Source organism: Pongo pygmaeus, chromosome X, assembly GCF_028885625.2.
Source record: "Pongo pygmaeus isolate AG05252 chromosome X, NHGRI_mPonPyg2-v2.0_pri, whole genome shotgun sequence".
NCBI lineage: Eukaryota > Metazoa > Chordata > Mammalia > Primates > Hominidae > Pongo > Pongo pygmaeus.
The window spans coordinates 31,175,171-31,197,182 of NC_072396.2; the positions used below are offsets into that span (position 1 = coordinate 31,175,171).

The 22,012-nt window shown below is 39.1% G+C and overlaps 1 protein-coding gene across 1 annotated transcript; it reads right to left on the reverse strand.

Moving 5' to 3' along the window:
• Window positions 1-335: 335 nt before the first annotated feature.
• Window positions 336-19,415, reverse strand: TASL (TLR adaptor interacting with endolysosomal SLC15A4). The gene is made up of 3 exons (XM_054471715.2): window positions 19,245-19,415; window positions 18,365-18,476; window positions 336-1,899 (listed from the first exon to the last, which is right to left on the reverse strand). Exon 3 carries the CDS (start codon window positions 1,896-1,898, stop codon window positions 993-995), a length of 906 nt encoding a protein of 301 aa, XP_054327690.1. The 5' UTR covers window position 1,899; window positions 18,365-18,476; window positions 19,245-19,415; the 3' UTR covers window positions 336-992.
• Between the last annotated feature and the right edge of the window lie 2,597 nt (window positions 19,416-22,012).

Below are 22,012 nucleotides of genomic sequence, written 5' to 3' on the forward strand. Positions count from 1 at the left end.
TGTGGTGTTTTTCATTTAGACAACTTCATCTCTACCAGGAAACAGATGTAAGAGATTTGAGTGGCTGTTTTGTGTCTGTGTCCGTAACTAAGAAACCATTCAAAAATAAAAACACAATTATAATTTGTTACAGTTTTAATATTTACAAAGAATACACCTTTAAATGATCTGATACAGAATAGACAAAGGAGAGATAAGCATATTTTGAAAACTGTTTGACCCTATCTTTCTACCCAAATATAGCAGCCTTCTACAGTCCATTTCCTTCAAAAAGAAACAAGTTGGAGGAATTTATTTGGGTAACAAATATATTCTTAACTCTTTACCCTGAAACCTTTTGACTTTTTTTTTTTTTTTTTTTTTTTTTGAGACGGGAGTCTCACTCTTGTTGCCCAGGCTGGAGTGCAATGGAGCGACCTCGGCTCACTGCAAGCTCCGCCTCTCAGGTTCAAGCAATTCTCCTGCCTCAGCCTCCTGAGTAGCTGGGATTACAGGCACCCACCACCATGCCCGGCTAATTTTTTGTATTTTTAGTAGAGATGTGGTTTCACCATGTTGGCCAGGCTGGTCTTGAACTCCTGACGTCAGGTAATCCACCCACATCAGCCTCCCAAATGCTGGGATTACAGGCGTGAGCCACTGCGCCCGGCTACATTTTGGCCTTTTTGTTTCATCTCACTTGACCGTCTTCTTTTTTAATTCCTATGTTTCTTCAAATGAATTAACCTTTTCGTTTTTGATCATTTTTATTTTTGCTTCCTTGCTGTAGACACCTCTCTTCGAAAGCATTCCTTATGACTCTCTTACCATATTCCTTCATCAAGTGTAATATTATGAGATTTCCCCATGATTCACACATGACTTCCAGCTGACCTTTACTTCTCTAGCCCTTAATTCCCCTTCACTACCCCCTCCTGCACATTCTCAGAATAAATGGATAAAGTCTTGCTTCATGTTTAAGTTAATGAGAGACAGCAATGGAAGCATCCTCTCTATGGATTTACATTGCTATACTGAGAAATATGGAGACTAGGAGTGCTAATTTCAGTAATTTCAGTTGACATCAATTGCAATAGGCGGCTAAAGACTATATCTCTGGCTTTTGAGGTCTCCAGATTCTTCTCTCTAGACACTTGAAGACTGATTTGGTCTACACTTGTCATGATGAGTTCAGACGCCAGAATCTGGGTAGGGGAACTGTCATGAAACACGGTGTCCATAATGTACTGTTTATATAACTCCACAACCTTCTGCTCCAGGTACTCATTCAGCACTGCATTAGAAATCGGATTCTGCATTTGCAAGCTGCTTTTCTCTTTGATGCTTGTTATTCTCCAATAGGATGAATACCGCTGGATAGGTTTTTGGGGAAAGTCACTGAGCTGAGTAGAAATGGAATCCTCCATGGGTAAAGGAATCTCAGATGACTTCAGCAAAGGGCCACATTCAAAACTGCTCTCAGAGGGAAAATCTGTTGTCACTGAATTAATGGCCATCACCTGGCCCCCCGCAATCTGTAAGTCATTATAATTCTTGCAAATACTTTTGCAAGAAGATGGAACCAAGTAGGTCTCTCTGCTGGCATCTCTACATATTTCAACTGCAGCCAAATTTGGGCTTTCAAACACAGGATTGGGGTTTGTCTGCAGCACTGTGACTCTCTGACTTCTGCTATGTTGGCTCTCTCTTGAATGCACTGAAGAGATAAACTTGCCAGATGATTTGCAGCTCACGTAGAGACTTCTGAGTTGTGTTTCATCCACAGAGGAATAGGAAAGAGTAGCAACAGAATTTGTCTCCTCTTCCTTTTCCCCAGCCACCTGCTCATTATAAGAGGCACAACTCCAGCGGATGTCATTACAGTACTCAAGTCCACTGAGATACCCTTCTGACAGCATTCTGGAAAGAGAATTGATGAGTAAGAATGGGGAAAAAGAATACTGAAATTTTAGAAGTTGGCACTTGATATATCAAAAAATAAGGACAATGAATAAATTCACTTTATTCATTCACCAAGCTCTTACTAATTCTGTGTACTAAGTGATTTTATTTACTAAGTGTGTACCAGGACTATGGCATGTACTAAGGATATAAAAATGAAAAGCATACAGTTCCATCCTTCAGGAACTTTCCCACTACAGGAAAAAAATCAACTAGATATAAACAATTCCAATATTATATCACTGAGGGTTATAATAGTGATAGGTAAAAAGTACGGGGCGGGGGTCCCTAACTTAGCCTGGGGCAAAGGGGGAGAAGTCACAGGATGTGTCATAGGGAAGGTGACATTTCAGCTGAATGCTAAAGAGTAATTAGGAGTTCCAGCCATAAGAACAGGGTTATAAGATAATATGGTGGCATGACCTACTCACCACATACAAAGAAGCTGAGCACAAGCAGAAGGAATTGGGAAAATAGGCTGAAATTGGATCATGAAGAGCCTTGGCAGTCAGGCAAAAGCATTTACATTCTGCGCCGTAGGAAATGAACAGTGATCTAGAAGTTGCAGACTGGAGAGAAACATGGCTAGTGGATTATGAGCAAAACAATGAGAAAATCTGTGGCAAATTCTACTGAAAACAAGTGCTGTGTCTTACTTAACTTTGTATTGGATCCCTAGGAGCTAGCACAGTTATTTGCATTTCTACAGAGACTCAAAGGTATTTGCTAATTTGAGTTAAAGAATTTTCAACAATGACATGGTATGAAATTAATTTGTGCTCAACACGTCACGAAGTACCACAAAGCCTACCCTGCCTTTGTATCCCAGAATAAATTTCTTTCTCTATCCCTCCCAGTTCTCAGAATACATCCTGAAAATGTCTCTGTATCTAACTAATGTGTTTACCTCCTAGTTACCAAGGAGCTTTCCTGGCCATGGACTTTCCCCACATCTGCCTCCCCTCCCTACCCCCAGCAATTGTCACTGGTCTAGAGTGGCTAGAACAGGCTAGAAACCAGCAGCTGCATTTTCTAAAAACAGAACACACTGGCATTCCTGGCACTGGGGCAAAAGGCAACAGCAAGGAAAACTGGTCCTCTTGGGCCTCGAGAGCTGGGCTTCTGAAACAGACCTGTCAACTTGAGCCTGAACTTGAAATGTCGAATAAGAAAAGAAGGATTTTTTTAACCATACATAAAGGTCCTTTTAAAAATTGTTAACATCTCTTTTTACATTCATGTAATTATTGTTTCCCAGGTAAATAAAATGTTCCCCTTTTTTAAAAATTGTATAAGGGTAAGATAGTAAATGTTTTTTTTCTCTCTTTTGGAACTATTCCTGGTTTATTTAGCAAATCTCAATTTTTTTAATGTTTGCAAATCTCAATTTTTTTAACGTTTACTATATTCTGGGCACAGTTATGTGTCATGAAGATACTAAGCTAAAGGTCTTCAACAAATCCATGAAGTAATTTCTATATGCTGAACACACTTATAAGGATTAAAAAAAAAAGTTGCCATTTCCTTAAAAATCTATGTGAAGTTCTGCCCTCAAACCTAATACCCAGGTGAAAAGGCCAATCTTACCTACATGGAAAGATAAGAAACAGAGAAAGAGTTTATCATAAAGAACTAATGGGGATGCAGTTAATTCCTGGCCCTCAACACCCTACCCCCACCCCGGCTATAGCTAGGGCATTCTGCCTTCAAGTCCTCAGAATATCATTGTGGAAAATCAGAGCATAAACGATCTGTTGACTTTTGAGTATCTAAATGGGCTTTAGAAACTCCTGGCAGAAATAATCGTTTGGGAGAAATGACTTTTGAGAAACCATAACCTGAGCTTTTACACCTCAGAATCCAGAACCATGGAGGACTTAAGGCATAATATTTATGCACTGATAATAAACTTAAGTAGACTGAGTCTCCCATGGAGGGAAAAAGTATGTCTCCAGAGAGATTTGGGAGCCAAGAGTAGACAGGTTTGCAAAATTATCTCATGCCCAGCATGGTGCAGGAGCAGAAGGAGAGACAGCCACATGGATCACCTGGGCAGGCCGGCATGAGGCTGCCTCATCAAGTCTGCTCACACATCAGCATGCTGCTGAGAGCCTGAAACCCTGGAGAAGACCTACAGTTGGGGTGGAAAGATTGCAGACATGATCTCCATAGACTACAAACCAGGGACCAGATGAATGATAAGTTGCCATGGATACCAGTATGGCTACATGATGACAACCAAAGATATCCCCCACCCACTCCCATCCTCAGCTGACCCTATGGCTTTATATAAACAATCTAAAACTTAGACGCATATCCAAGGAGGAGGGAGCCCTGAAGTGACTGAGGAAATCCTGATTGACAGTGAGTACTTTCCCACCACTCTGGAGAAAGTGAGCTCCAAAAAGATATCCAATTGAGGTTGAAGAAAGCAAGGATCCCTAGGAAAGATAGCAGAATAGGCACATGCGTGTATTTTTTCTTCCTTTCCAAACTTCACTAAAACAATAAATGGTTTTTAAAAAGGTATAATACACACACACATACACACACACACACACACAAATACACACACAAAAAAAAAACAACAGGAGAAGAGACCAGTACAACAACATTTTAGAAGCTGAGAAGCAGGAGATTGAGGATTAATGACAGGAGACCTAAGAAAACTGAATCTTACAAGAGCCATGGTGATATGGTTTGCTGTGTCCCCACCCAAATCTCATCTTGAGTTGTAGTTCCCATAATCCCCATGTATCGTGGGAGGGACCATGTGGAGATCATTGAATCATAGAGGTAGTTTCCCCCATCCTGTTCTCGTGATAGTGAGTTAGTTCTCATGAGATCCAGTAGTTTTATAAGGGGCTTCTCTGGGCACTCATTCTCTCTCCTGCCACCCTGTGAAGAGGTGCCTACCACCATGATTGTGTTTCCTGAGGCTCCCCAGCCCTGCAGAACTTAGTCAATTAAACCTCTTTCCTTTATAAATTACCCAGTCTGAGGCGGTTCTCTATAGCAGCATGAGAATGGATTAATACACATTGGGAAAGCAAAGAGCCAATCTGACTTAAATTCCCCTAAATATTGAGGAATTGGTGGTACCACATGCCTTTTTGGAGTGAGAGTAAAGGGGATATACCTAAAGTAAGAAATATCGAAAATCTATTTAAAAAGCAGTCAGAAACCCAGATCATCTTTCACACCTGGCCATGCAGCCAGGTGACACTCCCCATCCTTAACCCCAAAGAAAAACTTGAAATGTAGTCTCTAAAGAGTGAAACAGAGGGTCTCTGGAGTAGGGAATACCAGTTGGGGGTAAAGTTACTGAATTGATAATAGATCAATTAAATAAACATATGCATATTTTTCCTGAGATCCATGACCTCTCTCCCCTTACTCAGCTCCAAGAATGCTAGCAAGAGGAGTATCCACCTTCTAGGCAGGATATTGGGAAGAATGTTTTGGGGAATCTGACCTGTCTGAGAAGAAGAGCAATTGACATCAGAGGTTTCCCAACTCAACAGGCAACCAGATCATCCTTTATTTAAGCCCACAATTAATAGAGCCTATTGAGCTTTTTGGAGCTTTATCCTTAAGTATGAGTAGAACTCTGAAACATCTGAGGAAAAGTCTGATATGAGAAAGATCAAAATAGTCATTTGGAGGAAACAAACTTAGGGTAGGGTGAAGGCGGTGGCAGATTCTACCATCAATATTCTTAAAGAGTTAAGGTATAATATAATCATGAATTACAAATGGGATGCTACAAAAAAAGAAGAATTCTGAAGCTGTTAGAAATTAAAAATGATAATTTTAAATCTCCATGGAAGGATTGAAAAGTAAAGTCGAGGCGAATTATTATTTTGAAAGCAGAACAAAATTACAAGATGGAAAATAAAACTAGAGAGGACCAGTCCAGGAGATCTATTATCTGAATAATAGGAGATTCAGAAAGAGAGACCAGAGAAAACAGGGGAGAAATTCAAAGACACAATTTAAGAATATTTCCCAGAATGGAAAGACTTAAGTTATCAAAATAGTGAGTGAAAATCGATCTATACCTCCTCTCATGAATGTGAAATGATAGAACACTTGGGACAAAGAGAAGATCCTATAAGTTTCCAGAATGCAAAAAAGAGTCACAAAAAAAGACCAAGAACCAGAATCTTCAGACTTCTCAACAGCAACATAAGAAACAATAAGACAATGAAAAAATGCCTACAAATTCTGAATTTTCATTCAACTAGTTATTTTCAACCGAGACCAAGTTATCAATTAAGTATGATGATAGAATAAATACATTTCTAGGTTACAAGTCTCAAATAGCTGATTTTCCAAGCACCTTTCTCAGAAAGTCCATAGAATATGTGCTCCACTGAAAGGAGTAAGTAAAACAATAAAATGGAGGCAAAGGATACAGGAAACAGGAAATCCAACACAGGAGAGAAACAAACAGCCCTTAAACTAGGATAGCCTGAGCCCTTGTTCTAAACCCTGCAATGTAAAGGGCCTCACTCTGGCCCTCCTGAAGTTGCACCTCTCCCAACAGGGTAAGGAGTTCTAGGGTCCAACATGATGGGAGGCCACCCAGCCTCTATACTGCTGCCTTCTATCTCACACTTCTGGTATTCAGGACCTCAGAATTCCCTGCTCAGATGGCAGACCCAATTACAGAGGCTGCACAGGCTCCTCCCCAAATCCATCATGATTAGGGCAGACTTGGGGAAACTGAACATGCACACACCCCTAGGCCCAAAAGATGATGAAGAGGTGGTTTTTAGTGAGGACTGTAGACAGAGCTTAGGTGTATGGGCTGAATGTCAACGATAGCCAGGACTGGGAAAAGAAGATGGAAGGGCTGAAGGCTGAGGCTCCCCATTTTTTGTCCTAGGCCCAGGAGTTGTGAAGAGGAGACCTACCCATGATGACAGTGAAAAGACATTCCAGGAGGAAAGCTGCATATGTAACAGGCTTAAAAGGCAACCAGGCTGATTAGAACAGATCAGAAGGCTTCTGAAGCTAACGATAAAATTGAAGAGAACTGAAAAGGTCTGACCATCATGAAATACAATTTACATAATTGACTACAAACTTTGGGGATAAATTAGAAAAAGCTAAGCAAATGAAAAATCTAGACCAGCACTGTCCAACAGAGCTTCCTGGGATGATGGAATGATCTATATCTGTGTTGTCTAAAATGGCAGCCAATAGCCACATGTAGTTATTGGGCACTTGTAATATGGCTAAGGCAATTCAATTTTTAATTTAATTTAATTTAAATTAATTTTAATTGTCACATGACTACTCTATGGAACAGCAAAGACTTAGAAAATAGTGAAGGTGATAACATAAAATTTTTAAATACTGAAGATTGCTAATTATAACTGCAGTATTTTGTTTTGTTTTTTTTTTTTTGTTTTTTGAGACAGTCTCGCTCTTTCACCTAGGCTGGAATGCAGTGGTGTGATCTCGGCTCACTGTAACCTCCACCTCCCAGGTTCAAGTGATTCTCGTGCCTCAGCCTCCCGAGTAGCTGGGACCACAGGTGCACGCCACCACTCCCAGCTAATTTTTGTATTCTTAGTAGAGACGAGGTTTCACCATGTTGGCCAGGCTGGTCTCGAACTCCTGACCTGAAGCAATCCACCTGCGGTGGCCTCCCAAAGTGCTGGGATTACAGTCATGAGCCACTGCACCCAGCCTATAATTGCAATTTAAAGTTCATTGGTTGATCGCCATCATAGCATACTATGACAGTTATTTTTAGCATACTAAAGTAACATCTGAGTAATTAATTTGTTTCTGTATTCCTTTCAAGGGATGTCAGAAAGGAGCTAACAAAAGATAGTAAAGCCAGGCCGGGTGTGGCGGCTCATGCCTGTAATCCCAGCACTTTGGGAAGCCGAGGCAGGTGGATCACATGAGCTCAGAAGTTTGAGACCAGCCTGGTCAATGTAGTGAAACCTCGTTTTTACTAAAAATACAAAAATTAGCCAGGCATGGTGGCGCATGCCTGCAATCCCAGGTACTCGGGAGGATGAGGCAGGAGAATCGCTTGAACCCGGGAGGTGGAGGTTGCAGTGAGCCGAGATTGAGCCACTGCACTCCAGCCTGGATGGCAGAGTGAGACTCTGTCTCAAAAACAAACAAACAAACAAAAAAAGAGATGGTAAAGCCAGAGCATAAACTATTAGATGTTTGGTAATGAAATGGGATTAGAACACTTATTTGAGACTTTTTTTTTGTTTCACTATTTTGAAACAAGGATGATATAGAATTTCTTTTAAAGTTTTTTAAATGCTTCTATTTGGAGAAGTCTAGAATGCCTGTGTGAATTGTTCAACAAAAAATTGTAAAGATACTTTCATTTTAATTGTGTATTCTCTTAGGTCATCTCTGAGGTGACAAAAGTGCTATCCAATAGAACGTCTTGAAGTGATGAAAACGTCCAATATCTGTGCTTTCCAATATGATAGCCAATAGCTGCTGAAAATGTGGCTACTGTGACTGAAATTTTAATTTGATTTAATCTAATTTAATTTAAATAGCCACATTTGGCTAGTAGCTGCCATATAGACATCACAGATCTAGACAATTATAATCTCCAATTGATAGTTTTAAGAAAGTTGTGTAGCAGTAAAGCCAGGCACAGTGGCTCATGCCTGTAATCCAAGCACTTTGGGAAGCTGAGGCGGGAGAATCACTTAAACCCAGGAGTTTGAGACCAACCTGGGCAATATAGGGAGATCATATCTCTACAAGAAATTCAAAAATTAGCCAGGCGTGGTGGTCCCAGCTACTTGGCAGGCTGAGGCGGGAGGATCGCTTGAGCCCAGGAGTTCGAGGCAGCAGTGAGCTGTGATTGTGCCACTGCACTCCAGGCTGGGCAACAGAGCGAGACCATGTCTCAAGAAAAAAAAAAAAGAAAGAAAGTTGTGTTGTGAAAAAACAAAGCAAAACAAAAACAACCCGTGGTCTACTATATGGCTGAGTTATAAATAGCTTTTATATAGTCAAGATAATATAGCACATGATAATATAAAGCACTGAAAATAAATCTAACTCAATTTAAAATATAACCACAGGGTGACCATGAAGTCAGTACACAAAGATAAAATATTTTTATCATATATAGCAGAATATCATGTATGTATAAAATACTATTTTAATATATATATATAGTACAGTGATACCAATAAAAATCATCCTAGGCATTTGCCTGTGAGTCCAGACTAGGCGGTCACTCCGTATAGTGAGAGGAAGGGGACAAAGTTGTATATCCTTGGTGAGGCCAGGGGAGGGAGGAGAAATAAATCCTCCTCTTCATGATGACAAGTCAAGAAATAATGCCCCAAACTGAAAAATCCAAAAGTTGCAACACAAGCATGTTATTTAAAGAAATGATGGTAAATATCAAGTAATTAGTTAAGGGAGATAAAAGTAGTTGCTTCTGGAAAAGGAGGCAAGGACAGCAGTTTTTCATAACAAACTTCTCAGAATTATTTGACCCAATTTATGTGCAAGTATAACTGTGATTAAATTTTTAATTAAAATAAAAACTAAAGATAAATATTTTAAAGTAACTAAGGGCCAGGTACGGTGGCTCACACCTGTAATCCCAGCACTTTGGGAGGCCAAGGAGGGCAGATCACCTGAGGTCAGGAGTTAGAGACCAGCCTGGCCAATATGATGAAACCCCATCTCTACTAAAAAATACATAAATTAGCCAGGCGTGGTGGCAGGCGCCTGTAATCCCAGCTACTCAGGAGGCTGAGGCAGGAGAATCACTTAAACTGGGGAGGCGGAGGTTGCAGTGAGTCGAGATCGTGCCACTGCACTCCAGCCTGGATGACAGAGTGAGGCTCTGTCTCAAATAAATAAATAAATAAATAAATAAATAAATAGTAACTAAGGGGGTGGGGGGAGAAGATGGCATTTCCTGTACAGCTGTTTGTGGTTAAAGATATTGCATATTCTAAGGGTGAAGAAGAGAGAGAGATGACTGTGTGATAGGTTAACCTTTATTTGGCCCTACAGACAGGATTCCAATGGGCAGTGAAAAGAGGGAAAACATTGCAGACAGAGGAGAGAAGGGCAATAAAAGTGAAGAGGTTTGTGTTGTCAATTTCATGTGGGTCAGTAACAGACACCAATGTAGGTGGGGTGCAAGCATTGTTTGTCAGTGTCGTGCTTACCTGAGACCCTTTCTTGAAATGTCCCAGTTTGCCGAATCCCCCCTTTAGGACCCCTTATCCCCATTCAGACACACCCCAAGTCTCCCACTATTTATCTTATTTCTCTTCATGTTAAACAATCAGCCCTAACAGAGTCTTCTTTCATTGTATGCAGATGAGTTTTATAAGTACTCCAGATAATCTCCACACTCCTTCATAACAATGAAGGAAAAGGGCCTAGAATTTTATTTTGAGTACAGTAATGGGCCCTTTTCCTATTCGTTGTCAACTGAGAGGTTTGCTGGTATCTTAATTATGGCAGAATAAGAACCCTATCATTCTGATGTGTAGGACCCAAGACAGACCAGTAAAGTAGTGGGTCTGATGACGGAAAAGCAGAAAGTGCATCCTAGTGTCTAGGGATAGACATGTCCCCAGCAAAAATAAAAAGAAAAAAAGATTTCTGAGAGGGAGGAGCGGGAGATAAGGTCAGGACAGGGAGGTAAGTTGGGACATCCAAGACTGAGTACATTTGATTCATCCTGTAGGCACTGCAACGTTCTGGCAGGTAAGGAAGATGATTCACCACATGATATAATATAGCAATAAAGTGCAAAATTAATTTCAGCAGAGTGAGATTGGTATTAAGGACCCAAGTTAGGAGGCTGCTGGATTCATCCCAGCCTGAGATGACTGGGACAGGAAGCAGGAGGGAGGTAGGAGAAAAGAAAGAGAAGGAACGCATTTGAGAGACCAAGACCCCCAGACATGGAAGTGAAGGAGAGAGAGGAGCCAAAAGTAACTCTGAGTGTGGGTATGTAGGGGAAATGGCACCATCATTGACCAAAATGGGAAGATCAGGAGGAGCTGCGGAGGAAGCAATGGGTTTAGCTTAGCTCTTCTTGAGCCTGACAAGAGATAGACTGTCTGGGTGCAAGTGTGTAATTGTCCATTGGAGATTCAGGTAGGCAGCTCATTAGAGAAGCTACTTAAAGTACACAGTGAAGTCACCTTCCACTTGCAGGCAGTAGGAATTTATACTGGGGGCTTGAGGAGCTTTCTAGGTTTGTAACTTCTTCTATGGGGAGCCCACCTGGAACAGTACAAGGAGGAAGGAGCAGCAGCAAGGGCTTTGTAAAAACTACAAGAGCTTTGGATGCATTGAACAAGTCACATTTTAAAAATCAATATTCGGGCCGGGCACGGTGGCTCACGCCTGTAATCCCAGCACTTTGGGAGGCCGAGGTGGATGGATCACGAGGTCAGGAGTTCGAGACCATCCTGGCCAACATGGTGAAACACCGTCTCTACTAAAAATACAAAAATTAGCTGGGGGTGGTGGCGTGTGCCTGTAATTCCAGTTGCTCGGGAGCCTGAGGCAGGAGAATCACTTGAACCCAGGAGGTGGAGATTGCAGTGAGCCAAGATTGCACCACTGTACTCCAGCCTGGCGACAGAGCAAGACTCCATCTAAAAAAAAAAAATCTATATTTGAAGGCAAAATTTAATTTCATACTCATTCAGGCAATATACATATGTGGTGTATATATATAAATATATGTATGTTACCTAGAACATCTCATCTACAAATGTCTTCCGGTGTCTTTTCCTTCACACTTAAAAAATCATGGAGAATTGTATATATTTTATAAAATATATATGTGTGTGTACATAAATACTCACACACACACACACACACATATGTATATATGGAGAGAGAGAGAGAGAGAGAGAGAGAGAGAGAGAGAGAGAGAGCGAGCACACACTGGTATTGAAGAGACCAGAGTTCTAAATCTGATCTTGTCACTAGCAGTGGTTTTAGTTTAGTTGTTGCCAGATCTGTAAAATAGCTAGCATAGTACTAGCTACAACACAGATAATATTCTAAGTGCTTTTTATGTACTAAATTAATTGATCATCACAAAAAAACTCTAATATTTAGGTGCTATTATTATGCTCGTTTTACAGATGACAAAATTGAGTAATGTCCAAAATCACCAGCAGTCAGGAAACAGAGCCCAAGTTCATGTTCTTAACCTCTCAGACATTCAACTTATCATCTGTAAATTGAGAATTTGGGATTAAATTATGTCTAGAGTACCATCAAACTTTAATTTTGAATGCGATTATGAAGAATAAAGTGAGCATTAGTCAGAATCAGAATTAATTTCTGAAAATTAGCAGCAGAGGGCAGCAGAGAGCACACAAGGAGGCTTTTAAAAGACCTTTCTAAAGCTATGCAGAGTAATAAGACATAAAACTTATAAACAAAAATACATATATTAACACATTTAATCTTCATAATTAATTTGTTGTTTAGGCCCTTTGCTTCAATTCATCTTACTCTTTAATGCACTTAAAAGGGCCCATTCAAGGCCAGGTGCAGTGGCTCACACCTGTAATCCCAGCACTTTGGGAGGCCGAGGCGGGTGGATCACCCGAGGTTGGGAGTTCGAGACCAGCCTGACCAACGTGGAGAAACCCCATTTCTACTAAAAATACAAAATTAGTCTGGCGTGGTGGCACATGCCTGTAATCCCAGCTACTCGGGAGGCTGAGGCAGGAGAATCGCTTGAACCCGGGAGGTGGAGGTTGCGGTGAGCTGAGATTGCACCATTGCATTCCAGCCTGGGCAACAAGAGCAAAATTTAGTCTCAGAAAAAGAAAGAAAGAAGGAAAGAAAGAAGGAAAGAAGGAAGGAAGGAAGGAAAGAAAAAGAAAGAAAGAAACAAACAAACCCATTTGGCCAGGCGTGGTGGCTCACGCCTGTAATCTCAACACTTTGGGAGGCCAAGGCAGGTGGATCACCTGAGGTCAGGAGTTCGAGACCAGCCTGGCCAACATGACAAAACCCCATCTTTACTAAAAATACAAAAAATTAGCAGGGCGTGGTGGCGCATGCTTGTAATCCCAGCTACTCAGGAGGCTGAGGCAGGAGAATCGCTTGAACAGGGTGGGGTAGTGGGCAGAGGTTGCACTGAGCTGAGATCAGGCCACTGCCCTTCAGCCGGGGTGACAGAACGAGACTCTATCTCAAAAAAAAAGGGGGGGCCCATTACTGCACCCTTTAATGCACCACTAGAATAAAGACAGCGTTGAACATCCTGAGTAGGGACATCAAGAAAAGTTAATTGGGTTTATTTTGACTGATTTTTGGCATTTTTCTTAATAATTTTCCATTATTTTTGAAATTCTAATAAGATATCACTGGGTCTCTTCAAGGGTATATAAAAAGTACACTTCAAACAAATGTTAACATATTTGTTAGACTTGATTTCATCTGAGACATCAAAATTTAACCCAACGGATTACTTTAATTGTTCAGTGGTATTTTGTCACTTGAATTCTTGTTTCTCATCTTAGAGAAGCTATATATATATAAAGCTATATATATGTAAAGCTATATATATTACATATAAAATATACATATATAAAATGTATAAAATTCTCCCTGATTGGTTAGGCGTGAAGGAAAAGACACTTGAGAATATTTGCAAAGGAGATGTTATAGGCAAATTTAGCCCACATTAATCATTAACAGATAGGGGAATGCCAAAATTAACCTTATGTGCAAATTCACAACTTAGAAATATGTGCTAAAGTGCAGTGCCTTGTTAAATCATTTACTTGCTTTTCAGAAGAAACTGCAGTGTAAGTTCTCTTTCTAGACGAGCATTTAGTTTTTCAGAAAGCTGTTGTTATCACTTCTTCACAGACACATTTTTGATTGATTTTTAAAAATCGACAGATAAAACTGTATGAATTTCTCATGTATAATATGGTATTTTGAAGTGTGTATATTGTGAAATGGCAAAATCTATCTAATTGACATATATATTACCTCACAGTTATTATTTTTGTGGTGAAAATACTTATATTCAGTTTCTTATCATTTCTCAAGAATATGATAGATCATCAACTATAGTCACCACGCTGTACAAGAGATCCTTTGAACTTATGCCTCCTATATAACTGTAATTTTGTATCCTTTGAGCATGCTGATCAAAGGACACACTTTTAATTTACATCTAAACAACACAGGCGTGGAGTCAAAGAGAAAACCTAACGAGAGAAGAACTTTATAAGGGGGAACGTTTAAAAAACCTAAGTTAGGGATCGGCAAACTTTTTTTATACAAGGCCAGAGAGTTAATATTTTAGACTTTGCAAATCATACAAACTCTGTTGCAGCCCTGCTGGCATAGCAGGAAAGTAACCATAGACAATATGTAAACAAATGATTGTGTCTGGGCTTCTACTAAAATTTACAAAAACAAGCAGGGGGCCAATTTGGTCCTGGGCTGTGGCTTGCCTACCCTTGACCTAAGCCAAAAAGCAGATGCAATAAATGGGATACGCATCATAATAATGACAGCTGTATGCCGAGTGCTTTCCAGGCATAGCCCTTAACCTTCCAAGAACACTGCAGATTAGATATTATCATAATCTAGATATGATCATATCCTTTTAAAAATCTTTTAAGTTTTTTTCTCTTTATCATTATCTAGATTTTCCCAATGAGAAAACTGAGTTTCAGACATGATAAATACCCCTTCCAAGGTCACACAGCTACTAAGTACTATCGGCAAGATTCAAGCCCAAGTTTACAAACTCCAAAGTGTGTGTTCTGTTCTTAGAACATATCACACTATTGTACAGTTAAGAGCAGTTAGTATCACGCAGCCATAATAACAAGCAATTAGTCCTTCCAGGAAAAGGGCATCAGCCCTGATTCCATGTAGTAACAACAGCACTTGCCAAGTAAAAGAAGGAAAGTGCAGTGAAGTGCAGAAAGGAAGGCTCCAGGGGAAAGTCAACACTCACCCCAGAGGGGTGGCCCAGATGACTACACGTATGTCCCAATTATGTATCGATGCTCATATGTCTTTGAGGAATACAATTTATTTATCCTCTTTTTTTTAATCTAACCATATGAACATTTTCCTAAACCATGACACTGCTATAGCCTGGCATCGCCTCATCTTTAATTTTGCAACCATCTTTCACAGGGTAATTTAATATTACAGGCTGCACGCGGTGGCTCATGCCTGTAATCCCAGCACTTTGGGAGGCTGAGGTGGGTGGATCACCTGAGGTTAGAAGTTCGAGACCAGCCTGACCAATACGGTGAAACCCTGTCTCTACTAAAAACACAAAAATTAGCCTGGTGTGGTGGTGAGCGCCTGTAGTCCCAGCTACTTGGGAGGCTGAGACAGGAGAATTGCTTGAACCCAGGAGGCAGAGGTTGCAGTGAGTCATGATCACACCACTGCACTCCAGCCTGGGCAACAGAGCAAGACTCCATCTCAAAAATAAAAAATAAATTAAATAAATAAATAAATAATACAGATACTCTGTTTAAATATAAACCACTTCCCATCACCTCAGGGATAAAGTCCATACAGGGTAGGCCTGTGATGTGTGCTCCCTGTCTGTCTTCCTCATCTCATCTCTGCCTGTTCCCCACAGGACCCAGGACCCCAGCCATGCTGATCCCTTCCCAGTTCACCTGAGCCCCATGCCTATCCCAGGGATTTGCGCATTTTTTGTCTTCCGTCCTGAGAGTTCTAGTTCCCTATCCATCCTCTGGTCCACCACCCATAACCTTCAAGTCTCACCTCATATGTTAACATTTCAGAACCCTTGGCCATCTACTCAGAATCATTGAATCTGAATTAGAAAAGGATTCTTGGCTCTTCTCTCCCCTACCCCAAGGTGTTCATCAGGATTGCATGAAACTTTAATAAAACTGAAAAGATAAATCACTGGAATAGTCTTTGGAAAGAAGGAAAAATTGACACGAGCAAAAGGAAAACAAGATTGAGGATTGGTGGGGAGTGTGGGAGTTTTGGATGATGAGGCAAAACAGATCCTGCCCCTTGAAGAACATTTTGGAGGTGTGCGAACTAAGACACCCAAAGAGGCTGGATTGAGATGGATGCAAAAACTACTAGTGGCCACACACAAATGGAGGCAATGGGATGGGGCTGCCTTCCACCATTATGGGCTATAACATCTTGGAATTACAGACAGAAAAACATTTGTGATCTTGAGCCTAGCTAGCAGGGGTACAGTTTGGCTTCTACTTGTCAACATGTCTGCTTACAGAGATATAATTTTTAAGAGTTTTTTAATATTTGTATTATTTAAGAAATAGTACATCTAAAGACACATCTTATTTTAATAAATCATTTCTCTTGAGGGGCACTGAGGTTAATCTTGCTTTTCCACTATGTGTAATTATTGCATATGCCTCCGTGAGTATTTCCACAGGCCAGATTTGGAGGAGCAGAATTACCGGAGCAAAGCTATTGCCAAATTTCCTTTCAAGTAGCTTGGATCAATTTATTCTTTCACCAGCAATGTTTGAGATTGTTTTCATTGACATTCCTTAGCACATTATTTTTTTTTAATTTTCCAATCAAATGAGCTAATTTATGTTTGTCTCAAATTAGAGAGTCTTGTTAAAATCATATGTAGGTCATGTGTTATTTTTTAATACCTGCAAAACTCAAAATCCTGTATTTCATCTCTTTACCTCTATATTATATTACCCTATAATATAAATTCTAAATCCCATGATTCCAATGTAAACTTTTTAAGACTTTCTTGATGTGGGGGACTTGCAGGTAAATTGCTGAAAAGTGATCACTGAAAAACTTGAATATTGTTTTGTTCATGATTTAATTATGATAATGTAACCAAATCTGTATTACATGTTCCAGTTTTTTTTCAGTGAATGATGCAAGACCTTTATCTAAACAAAAAGCTTCTTTAGGAAGGACCTCCCTGTATAAAATAGCATCTGCAGTTTCCTTACTCTTATCTTTAAAAATACCTGTTCCTTAGAGCTGGAAATAATCACTTAATCACATACCTTAGATTATATCCCTATTATTTCAGCTTGTATTGAATTTATTGATGAATGCTCTAAAATATTGCTCATTAATATTTCAATTTCTGTTACAAATCATATAATTTGGGATTATCTATTCTTGTATCAAATATGAAGTGACTCTTACTTAACAAATTAATTTCTGAAAGTACAACTTGATGGCTAAGATAACACAATCATAAATCAAAAGCCGTCTGTTCTTCATATTAATATTACCAAGTAAATAAATAATGTTGTGTTTGGTTCTGCTTAGATTCTTATGACCAAAGTTAATGGCTACTTCCAAGAATGATCTGATGTGTGAATTTTCTTAGTTCAGAAGATGTAAACTTTGGTGCAGAAATATTAGTAAATACATTTTATCATAGTTTGGATTTTTCTTTATACTCCTTCTTGATATATCATAAATTGAAAAATTAAACCTTATGGATCATTTTTTGAATCACTTTCAATGTATTTTGATGCAAAATGAGAGGACTAAAAAAATAAGAAAACCTATCATAATTGTATTGTACTGATATAAATTTCCTTGGTGTTATAATTGTTAATCATTGTTAATCATGTTAATTATGCCAATTTCATTAACATTTACTTAATTGTAGGCATGTCAACTACAAATGCAATGCAAGATTCTTGATTGGATCCTGGATTTAAAACATAAAAAGATTCTAAAGGACGTGTGGATAATTGGGAAAATTTGAATGTGTATCACATCTTAGATAATAGTATTGTGTTGATGTTGTGTTTCCGTGGTGTTGTAATGTGTTATAGAAGACTGCCCTTATTTTTAGGAGATACATGCTAAAGAATTCAGGGGTGACATGTGTCCTAAAGTCAGCAACTTACTTTCAAACCATTCAGGGAAAAAACTGTGCATATGTGTATGTGTGTGTGTATATATATATATATATACACATATATGTGTATACTATATATATGCATATATGTATACACATATATGCATATATATACACATATATACATATATACACACATATATATATATACAGAAAAGGACAGGCAGAGACAGAGAAAGACAAAGCGAGAGAGAAAGTAAATGTGGCAAAAGGATACCACTGATTAATATACATGATGAAAATATGGGTGTTCGTTGTACTATTCTTTCAATTTTTATATAGATTTGAAACATTTCTAAATAAAAATTGGGAGGGGAAATAACCATATTTAGTTAATGAAGGCATATATACATTCTATAATGTTTATTAAGAGCCTAGAGGGACAATATCTTATATATCTAAAATAATCATTACATATGTGATGAGAAATGTCTCAGTGACTTGATATAAATACTTCAAACATCACTTTGCTCTGAGATAATAGAATTAGTGTACTACCTTTGAATATCTCCAAAATTCCACTTATGATATGGATGTTTGACACAGACTTCAAATACTCTTCAATCCTCCAGAAGCTTCTCAAGCTCAGAAACAATCTTCTCACACTGACCTATGCAAGAAATGTTATAAAATATCAATATAAATATTCTGTCCAAACCAGGTCTATATTTAAGCACAGATTCATATGCACAAGACAAAGAATGTTGGAGTGAGTCTAAAGATAATTCAAACAAAAGTCCACTCATACACGCGCTATCTTTAATACCAAAAGGGAAGCTTTCCCCAAATCACCCAGATGAAAGTCGAAAAGCATCCTCACCACAGATCGCATTCATTTTGAATACATCCTGCCACACAGAAAAACACTATCACAAGCTTGCTGAACTGAATAATTGAGAGTCAAATCCAATTGGAAAGGATTGTGATTGTTTTCGTCTCTAAAACTGCATCACCGTAACTGAATTCAAGAGCTGTGTTGTCCCTGCAAAACCCTGCTTAGGTTTTTAGGCCTTCTTTTAAAAATGCAGAAGCTAAACCAGTGTAGCAATTAAAGATACAAAATATTTACAATACAATAAATATTTGATCAGATCAATCAAAAATTGTAGGTAAAAATATATGTATTTTAGAAATGCTTAGAATGTGGACATGAGGAGGTAATAAAAGGAAGTATTGGGCTTAATTTCTCTTTATTTTTCAACTCCACTGAATGCTTGTTTAAACTCCCACTTGCCCCTGATATGGTAAGCTAGAAAAGCATTTTAGATGTCATAAGAATGGATCAGCGCTCTGGTGATAAAGGGCTAAGAAAGCGTGAGAAGACAGATGACAAAAAATAATAGCAGAGTTCTAGGGTCCTTTGCTCTCTTTTTCTTACCTTCACTAACCAATCTGCTCATCTGATCCGGCAGAAACACAGCAATTGACCAGAGAGACGAACAAGCCAGCCAATGCTCTTTCCAGAAATTTTCACAAGCCTTTCACTGATGAGACCAGTAGACTGAGCTGCTCATTGCAAAGCCATTCTTTTTATAATTGATCCCATGGAAAAAGAGTTGTTTTTGCTCAAGCCTGATTTGTGCTAAAGGGGCAGTGGGAAGTCCCGGGAGGTGGGGAGGCAGTAACTGACAAAGCCACATCAAGCCACAGAATGGTGTTTCTTCCCCTTTTTCGAAAAATGAAACCTATCTACGAAACTGTCGCTTATTAAAATAGTTTATGGTTACACATTTTGTAAGAACCCTAGCAACAGAATTAAATTTCCTTTCTAGAACAGTACATTATCTGGGATCCTTCACCCAAAAGAGAGCCAAAGTCACATATGACTTTAGAAAATTCTGTTTCATTACTAATCTATAATTTTTAAGAAGTATTATTTCTCAATGGTACTTATAATTTTTAAAAATGTAAATGAAAAAAGTTTTCTCGGCCGGGCGCAGTGGCTCACGCCTGTAATCCCAGCACTTTGAGAGGCCGAGGCGGGTGGATCACGAGGTCAGGAGATCGAGACCATCCTGGCAAACACGGTGAAACCTCGTCTCTCCTAAAAATACAAAAAATTAGCCGGGCGTGGTGGCGGACACCTGTGGTCCCAGCTACTCGGGAGGCTGAGGCAGGAGAATGGCGTGAACCCGGGAGGTGGAGCTTGCAGTGAGCCGAGATCGCGCCACTGCACTCCAGCCTGGACGACAGAGCGAGACTCTGTCTCAAAAGAAAAAAAAAAAAAGAAAAAGAAAAAAGTTTTCTCTCTCCAAATACCAAAGGTCAAAACAATAATACACGGTGTGGGCAAAGTTGTGAAGAAACAAGCACTCTCAAACACTACTGATGAGATTGTAAACATATTTAGAGGGCAATTTCCCAGTATCTCTCAAATACAAATATTCATACCCTTTGACCCAACAATTGTATTTTTATAAATTTATCCAAGCTATATGTTTACACTTGTACACAAAGACTTACGTGAAAAGATATTTGTTGCAGCATTGCTTGAGAAAATAAATGACTAGAAAAAATTATATCCATAAATAAGATATTGGCCAAATAAATGAGAACATATGCATACTTAAATTCCTATGTAGGTTGTATGGGGTGGCTCACTCCTGTAATCCTAGCACTTTGGGAGGCCGAGGCGGGTGGATCACTTGAGGTCAGAAGTTTGAGACCAGCCTGGCCAACGTAGTGAAACATTGTCTCTACTAAAAATACAAAAATTAGCTGTGCGTGGTGGTGGGCACCTGTAATCCCAGCTACTCAGAGGCTGAGGCAGGAGAATCCCTTGAACCCGGGAGGTGGAGGTCACAGTGACATGAGATTGTGCCACTGCACTCCAGCCAGGGTGACAGAGCGAGACTCCATCTCAAAAAAGAAAAAAAAAAGATCTCTAACATATATTGTTTAGCAAGAACTCATTTTCCAGTTTGTATTTTTAAGGAATATATGTATATACATGCTTATGTAATAGAATATTTCTTTTTAAAATTTTGTATTTTAATTTTTGTGGGTATACAGTAGGTGTATATATTTATGGGGTACAGAAGATGTTTTGATACACGCATATGATGCATAATAATTACATCATGAAAAATGGGGTATCCATCCCCTCAAGCATTTATCTTTTGTGTTACAAAAAATCCAATTATACTCTTTTAGTTACACTAAAATGTAAAATTATTATTCACTACAGTATCCCTGTTGTGCTATTAAATACTTTGTCTTATTCATTGTTTCTAACTAGTTTTTGTACCCATTAACCATCCCTACCTGCCCCATCAGCCCTCCACTACCCTTCCCAGCCTCTGGTAACCATGCTTCTACTCTCTATGTGCATGAGTTCAATTGTTTTGATTTTTAGATATCACAAATAAGTGAGAACATGTGATGTTTGACTTTCTGTGTCTGGCTTATTTCACTTAACATAATGACCTCTGGTTCCATCCATGTTGTTGCAAATGACAGGATCGTATTCTTTTTTGTGGCTGAATAGTACTCTATTGTGTATATGTATCACATTTTCTTTATCCATTTATCTGTTGATGGACACTGAAGTTGCTTCCAAATCTTAGCTATCGTAAACAGTGCTGCCACAAACATAGGAGTGCAGATATCTCTTCAATGTACTGATGTCCTTTCTTTTGGGTAGATACCCAGCAGTCGGATTGCTGGATCTTATGGTCGCTCAATTTTTAGTTTTTTGAGGAACCTCCGAAGTGTTCTCCATAGTCGTTGTACTAATTTACATTCCCACCAACAGTGTATGAGAGTTCCCTTTTCTCCCTATCCTCACCAGCATTTGTTATAGCCTTTCTAGAATATTTCTTTTTCTATGCTACACACAAGAAATCAGAAATAAGCAATTGTGTTTCAAGAACAAGACTCATTTTTCATTCTATACCCTTTTGAAATTTCTATGTGTATGTATTAATTTTTCATTTTAAAAACTAGTATTCTTAAGTCATATTTAACTTTGACTGTACAGCCCAAATGTATTATAATCTATGTCTTTTCTGGAGGACAGACAAGTCTATCTGCAAATGGGTCAGTTCTTTTTGCCCAAAAGCAGAAAAATTAAGGGTTTCAAAATCGTTTATCTGGTTTACCCTGACTGCTTCAAGTTAACCAACAAAGAATAAGCCTGCCCAAATC